Genomic DNA, 7,798 nt, shown 5'->3' on the forward strand with positions numbered 1-7,798 from the left:
AAAAAAACCCACAATACTTTAATTATTGGCTCTTGACATGAGAATTGTCTACGGTGAGTACTAATGAACGACATTTTATGTATTGTTTGATGTGAATGATCATGTATTGTTTGATTACATATATTTATTCCATCCAACATTTTTCTTAAGTTTTATTACCACAAAAAAAATGGGAGGTTCTACTACGGTTTTTGAAGATCGTTGCTAGTCAGAGTTATTCTAATTGTTGTTAAATACGACTAAATTTGCTACGGTTATAAAAACCATAGCTAAATTTAAAAACAGTTTAAACCACGATTACTAGAGACAATTTAATAGAAATTGTAGCTAAATTTAGCAACATTTTGAGAAACCTTTGCTAAAGATAGCTACAGTTTGAAAAACTGTCACCAAAGTTTGCCACATTTAATAAAACCGTGACAAATGTGCAACGGTTTACTATATCCGCAACATAGCCATAGTTGCGTAAAACCTTGGCTAGATACATCAGTTTATTTTGAACTGTCGCAAAATGAATATTACCTAAAAGTTGAGATGGTTCAAGCATAACGTCGCTCACAAAGAACACACAGCAACGAAATTCCAATAAACCATCGCAATCTAGCGATGATTTTTAGTAAACCATTGCAGTTTTGCAACGGTTTTTCAAAAAATTGTCGTGAAGCTGAATCTAGATTTCAAATTTTGATCAACGACGAAATTTATATGTTAATTTCATCGTTGATTGTTCTTCATGGCGACCTAATGCCATTTATATAGGCGTCGAACCCTTCATTTTCTCCAGCATTTGTCACCTCTTTGCTCTGATTGGTATCGAGATTTTGTCGTTTTTCATCTGATAAACGCATTTAAACATTTTGTTTTGTGTGTGTGTATATATATATAGATACAACATATATCGATTCGATACATTTATTTTTTTAAAATAGTATATATATATATATATAATAGTTATTATTATTTTAAATAATGTATCAGGTATATTAATGTTTTTATTATACGAATTGCCATTGTATTTTCATTAAAAACATATTATTATGATTTTGCAGCGTAATAATATTTATTAATCCTTAGATATATATGATATTAATATGAATATCTCTAATTGTTTGTCACGTACATTGCCTTAATTTCCCAGTACTATGCGATGTTATCGAAGTGGAACACAACTAGATAACAAGAATGAGCTAATTGTTTGTCAAATTCTAAAGTCTTCATCTCTTCTTCACAAGAATGAGCTAATATGGCTCTATCGATTAGCTATGTTCTTATACGGTTTTTTTTTAATCGTTGCTCAGATTAGCTACGTTATCGATATCAACAACACTTTCGACAAATTGTTGAACTATTTTGCATCGATTTTCTATAATCGTGGCTAAACTTAGCGACAGTTTTTCAAAACCGTTTAGAATTAGCTATTGTGTTAAATGACCATTGTTAAATCTAGGGACGGTTTTAAAAAACCATAACTACACATCGATAGATGAGCGCGGTTATTTTAGCGAGGAATTAAATTCGTCGCTAATGACTGTTTTTTTTAGTGTACTTTCCAACTTGCAAAATGGATAATTTCTCGATCACTGATTGAACAAATCATACACCCATCCTAATTAGTGTGTTATTTTCAAATAATAATTGTATAGTGTTACAATGACAAAAAGTTTTAACTAGATGACAGCTCGGATGATTTCCACTGCTAAACCACCACAAAATTAGATTGCCATTTCACCATTTTCTTCTTCACAATTATTTTCTTTCAATAGAAAATAATAAAAAAATTGTTAATTAGGTGTTGAATATTTATCATATAAACGACCTTTCATTATTATTGGTGATTGATCTGGCTTGAATCAAGATTCCCACAATTATGAAATTTTCAGTATTTAATCAACAGAAAAAAAAACAATTCAAAACAATCTTTTGGGATCTAATAGCTATAAAAATTACTAAAATATAAACCAATTTTTGAATTCATGGTACGTAACCGTCTGTTCTAAAGATATATACAGTAAAATTAAGACTCACGGAACTTTATCTGTGAGACGGGTAAACTCTACCGATATTCACAATAAAAAGTAATATTCTTAGCATAAAAAATAATACTTTTTCATGGATCACCCAAATAAGATATCCGTCTAACAAAATACGAACCGTGAGACCGTCTCACACAAGTTTTTGTCTTTATATAACGGTCTTTCGAAAAAATATATTCTTATTAATTTATTGAAATTACTATTTTGATACATTGGCCAAACAATTAAATGGGTGTGTAAAAAAAAAAATTAAAAAATTATTGTATTGTATTATTTGGGATCTATGGTCGCATAATTTGGAGAAAAAAAGTGAGCCTGATGAAAATTATAAAATGACGAAAACTACATAATACCTTCGGTTAAATGCTGTGACAACAACATAGTACCCATTTGGGGAAAAAAATTTAGTTACCGACAAATTGAAAACCAAATTAACTTTAATTATGTGATTATTATATAATGCATATACATACCTTGGTACCATTTTTAATCGTCAACGGGCGAAGATTATTGGAAACCATGGAGCTAAGAATCTTGATTCTTCCACTGGTGCTAGTCCTTTCGGCAACCGTGCATGCACACAACATCACCCATATACTTGCCGGGGACCCGGACTTGTCCACCTTCAACCACTACCTCACCGTCACGCACTTGGCGGCGGAGATCAACCGCCGCCGCACCATCACGGTGTGTGCTGTTGATAATGCAGCCATGACCGACATCCTTTCCAAGAACTATCCACTCTACACCATCAAGAACATTCTTTCCCTTCACATCTTTGCTGATTACTTCAGCTCCAAGAAGCTCCACCAGATGCCAAAGGGATCCATCACCACATCCTCCCTGTTTCAGGCAACGGGAGAGGCGGCCGGGACGTCTGGATACGTCGACATCACTGACATGAAAGGCGGGAAAGTTGGTTTCTTACCTGTCGACAGCAGCGAAGATCAGCCGATGGCGACCTTTGTGAAGACCATAGGAGATTTGCCGTATGATATCTCGGTTATCCAAATCAGTCACATTCTGACGTCGCCGGAAGCTGAAGCTCCGTCTTCCGCACCAACTGACGTGAACGTAACCTCGCTCATGGTGAAGCAAGGTTGCAAAGCGTTTTCCGATTTGATCCGAGCGGAAGGGGTCGAAGAAACTTTTCTTCAAAGTGTCGTAGGCGGATTAACGGTCTTCTGCCCTTCCGACGACGCCCTGAAATCATTCATGCCTAGCTACAAAAATTTAACCTCCGACGGGAAAACTTCGGTGGTCCTGTATCACGCCATCCCAACCTACAATTCACTCGGAATGCTCAGATCGAGCAACGGAGTGGTGAACACTTTAGCCACTGAAGGACCGAACAAATACGATCTCACCGTTCTAAACGACGGAGACAACGTAAAACTGGAAACAAAAGTCGACACGGCTACGATAAAAGGAACTCTAATCGACTGCAGATCCTCTGTCGGTTTTTAAGATCGACAGGGTTTTATTGCCGAGGCAGCTGTTCAAGGCGGATCCGTTATCAAAATCGAAGAGCGCCGAAGCTCCAGCTCCGTCCACCGACTACGACGAGGCGGCGGCGGACAAAATTTCGAGCAACGGCAGAGGAAGAATCCGCTGTGGCTGGTTTGTGATGAGCTTGAGTTCTTGTTTGGTGATCGGAATTTCGGCAACCATTTTTTAAACTGTTCATGTGAATTTTCCAAATTGTGTGCTTCGATATATATTGCTACAGTTATCACATTTTCTAACTTCTGGTAATAATATTTCTATATTTTGCTTACTTTTAAAATTTGTAATTATAATCATTAGTCTTTATTTTTTTATAACTTGAAAACTTCGTTGTGGTTATCTTTCTGTTCAAACTCGTTGGGCTAACATAGCAGCTTCTCAGAAAGAATTGAATACATAAACATTGAATTATAATTTCTACATTTATTAATGAACGAGTCTTGTTAAATCTATCGATAACTTTCTATACAAACTCTTAACAATAAAAATACTCTAACAGAAACAAATAATTGTTGAAGTATAATAATGAAATTTAATTTCTCAAAATATGGAAAAATTAATTACTGAATTAAATTATATTTTAGTTACAAGATATTATTTAGAAGATTGCAGCATTTTAAAAAAATATTAATTTATAATCATTTCGATACTTATGATTTATTATATATATAGTTTTAGCCAATAAATATGAGATTCAAAACGTAGTTGCATGCCCGCCATAATAACCACTTTTGGAACAGAAAAACTGAAATTCTCCACGATCCAATCTCTAAATCCCTCTCCTCTCTGATTGATCGCTCTCCTGCCTTCGCCATTGAAGATTGGGTGCGGCCATTTTTTCCTCGCGCGTTTCTTAATCTGACGTTCTTCTCCGCGGTTCTGTGAGTTGGTAGATTTTAAGTACTTACACCGATATTCTTGATTATTAAATTAACGAGTTCTCGTGCATATATATATTTGGTCTAAAGTTTGTATATCAATCTTGATTAAAATACTTTTGGGATGAATTATACTATTTTGACTCCCATCGGAATTTTGGTTTGGGAATATGTGGGTCGATGAATTTTGAGGACTGCTAATTTGTGTACTTGTATAGGTTATAACTGTCCTTCCTCTGCGTAAATATATTTCCAGGAAATTAACTTGATAGTATCATCTGGCTACTCGGCCAGCGTTTCAAACTATATATTTTCTCTTAGGGTGAATGGCTGGGCCGCAAGAATCGGAAGGAGACCACGAATTTGTTGGTTCAAAAGGTGTTGTCAGGAAAAATGAATTTGTCAGAGCAATAGCAGATGCATTGTACTCTCTTGGCTATTCAGAGACAGGGAAGCAACTAGAGGACGAGTCAGGAATAAGTTTGTACTCCAGTGAAGCGAGGTTGTTTAAGCAGCAAATCCTTGATGGTCAATGGGATGAAAGTGTCGCAACTTTACGTCAATTTGGTCTAATGGATGAAACTAGAATTAAGTTGGCATCTGTTATCATATTGCAGCGTAAGTTTTTTGAACTTTTGGCTGGAGAAAAATTCATGGATGCTTTGCACACACTGAGGTATGGGATCCTACCGCTTGGTGTGCACGATGGCGTAGTTCGTGAGCTATGTTCCTTCATTGTGTCTCCCTCTCGGATATTACTAAATGGAACTTTTGGTGAAGGGTATTGGCTCTTTTCTCGTAAAGAGTTTCTGGAGGAATTTAAAATGTTGCTTCCCCCATCGGTTTTGTTTCCTGAGAACCGATTGGTGCATCTTGTTGAACAGGGTATTGACTTCCAAAATAAGAGGTGTTGGTTACACAACTTACCCATTGGAAAGATGTCATTGCTTACTCATCAAGATTGTAAAATGGACCAGATTCCCCATCGTACCGTGCAGGTTTTTCCTTTTTATCATTGGCAAGAGCTTGCCAAAAAAAAGATAAAACTCCTTTTTGGGTGCTATTGCAAAAGAATTATTGACACATTCTTCCCTTATTGTTCCGTATGCATGACCTCCATCTAAATTTTTCATTCTTTAGATTTTAACTTTGGCACTTCCCTTACTCATAAAAATTATTAACACATTCTTCCCTTACCGACACTCAACTCTTAGCTAGCATCATGTGTTGCAATGGATGTCATCATGCTTTATGTGATGCATGGCATTCTAGTGTTGATATGATTCTTTTTATAAAAAGTGTGCAATCTTTGAATTTGACACTTGTTAGAAGTCGTTGATTGTTTTAACTTTTATTTTTTTAATAAAAAACTATTACCTTCTCTCAATATTGTGATAACCGGTTTTCCCGTTTACTTTTTCAACCATGCAGGTATTACAAGAGCATAAAGGTGAAGTCTGGTTCTTGAAATTTTCACACAATGGGAAATACTTAGCCTCTTCATGCAGTGATTGTCTGGTGATTATATGGGAGGTACACAGTCTAGTTTCATATTAATTTGTTTATGCGATTGACTTCGGGGTGACCTGTGGTCTCATACATGATACACTTTCACAGCATTTTTTCACAAATGTTTCATGAATCGGAACAAGTAGTTGAAAATGCAAATAATATTGTAACTATGTGTACCAATGTGAACTGAAAGATCCAAAAAACGTTTATCCGCAAATTTTAAAAAAAATCAATTGCTTATGGAGTTGAATGCTAAATCATTTCTCCAACTCCATTTAGTCCATTATACTAAAAGCCATTGCACATTACAAATTGTTATCGCTATCTACTTGGTTATAGTTGATGCCGCTGCTGTTGTCACTTTCCTTGTCCTGTCCACTACAGCAGAAATCACAATCACGTTAAAACCTGAAACATGACCTGGAATGCACAAAATCGTGAAGTAGTTAATATCATCTTTATGCTAGTTAATTGAAATTACCAATATTAGTGAACTTGTCAAGAATCTTTATGCTAGTCGATTGAAACCTGCAAGCTCTTCTTGGAGCTTAACACACTCTTGAATCTCCAAATATGTGAACTTGTCGGTAATTAGTTTTCTTCCGACTCTTCTTCTGCCTTGTTTCATATACATATCCCAAATTAATCGTTTGGAAACACATAAAAAAGATTCAAGTAGTTGCTCTAGACTGTTTTCTGTGTCTTGAAACTAAAAGTTCATTCTTCCAGTATATAAACAAATTTTGGGCATGCTGTTCAAAGGCTTCATGTTATTCATAGTCTTGTTACTTTCTGTAGGTTGAAGTTGATGGACAAGTTTCTTTGAAACATAGATTATCTGGTCATGAGAAACCTGTCTCGTATATTTCATGGAGCCGTGACGATAATCGGCTTCTTACATGTGGTGAGGAGGAGACAGTTAGACGGTGGGATGTGGCCTCTGGTGAATGCCAACATATATATCGGGTAACTGATACTGAACCCAATCTTGGTCTAGTCTCCTGTGAATGGGCTCCGGATGGGAAGAGTATATATTCCGGTGTCGATGACAAAAGGATCATCATGTGGGATCCGGAAGGAAAGGAGGTAGAACATTTGCCAGGGCATAGAACTATGAGGATTTCCGACCTGTGCGTCACGTCCGATGGGAAAGAGCTTATAACTGTTTGCGACCAAAGCAGGATACTTTTGTTCGAGTTGATGTCGAAGTCCGCGAGATACATTGTATCGGACCAACCAATAGTTTCTTGCACACTATCCCAAGACAACAAGAGTTTGCTCGTCAGCCTACTGGATGAAAGACTCCAACTTTGGAATATAGCTGGCCCCATGGCTACCATCCATTTCTTAAATGATTTTAGGGGTCACAAGCGTTCTCGATTCGTCGTGCGGTCTTGTTTTGGTGGTGTAAGGGAAAGGTTTATTGCCAGTGGAAGTGAGGACTCCCAGGTTTATCACTGTTCTTTATTACACTGACTCACTTGCTATACATCTCGTGTCACATAGTTAAGTTAAGCCTCTTTTTCCAGGTTTATATATGGCACAAAAGGAGGTCGACCCCCATTTCTAAGTTGGCTGGGCATACTGGAGTTGTGAATTGCGTTAGCTGGAATCCGGCAGATCCCCAAATGCTGGCTTCCGGAAGCGATGACCATACAATACGTATATGGGGCATAACGCCTCAACGCGTGGGAAAACTTGTAAATCATTTTTTACCAAAAGCAACGACATCGAGAGCATAGAAATTTGGATATGAAATCCTATATCTGAGCGATGTATTTTTCATTTGTTGATTTCTAGCGATGCTACTAGTAAAAACGAGCTGTTTTTTGTGAATTTTGGCGAATGTCATTCTCATTCGAAACATGA

General features: G+C 36.6%; 2 protein-coding genes across 2 annotated transcripts; both read left to right on the forward strand.

Moving 5' to 3' along the window:
• Nucleotides 1-2,512: 2,512 nt before the first annotated feature.
• LOC142522741 (fasciclin-like arabinogalactan protein 2) lies at nucleotides 2,513-3,790 on the forward strand. Its single transcript, XM_075626275.1, is given in 2 exon segments — nucleotides 2,513-3,476; nucleotides 3,478-3,790. Coding segments are annotated over 2 exon segments (1,158 nt in total). The 5' UTR covers nucleotides 2,513-2,552; the 3' UTR covers nucleotides 3,712-3,790.
• Nucleotides 3,791-4,279: 489 nt separating this feature from the next.
• Nucleotides 4,280-7,765, forward strand: LOC142522735 (WD repeat-containing protein 26 homolog). The gene is made up of 5 exons (XM_075626269.1): nucleotides 4,280-4,420; nucleotides 4,674-5,415; nucleotides 5,849-5,950; nucleotides 6,728-7,378; nucleotides 7,459-7,765. The coding sequence occupies exons 2-5, from the start codon at nucleotides 4,744-4,746 to the stop codon at nucleotides 7,669-7,671; spliced, it is 1,638 nt and encodes a 545-aa protein (XP_075482384.1). The 5' UTR covers nucleotides 4,280-4,420; nucleotides 4,674-4,743; the 3' UTR covers nucleotides 7,672-7,765.
• Nucleotides 7,766-7,798: the final 33 nt, after the last annotated feature.

This window comes from Primulina tabacum, chromosome 13 (genome assembly GCF_025594145.1).
Source record: "Primulina tabacum isolate GXHZ01 chromosome 13, ASM2559414v2, whole genome shotgun sequence".
In the NCBI taxonomy this organism is placed as follows: Eukaryota; Viridiplantae; Streptophyta; class Magnoliopsida; order Lamiales; family Gesneriaceae; genus Primulina; species Primulina tabacum.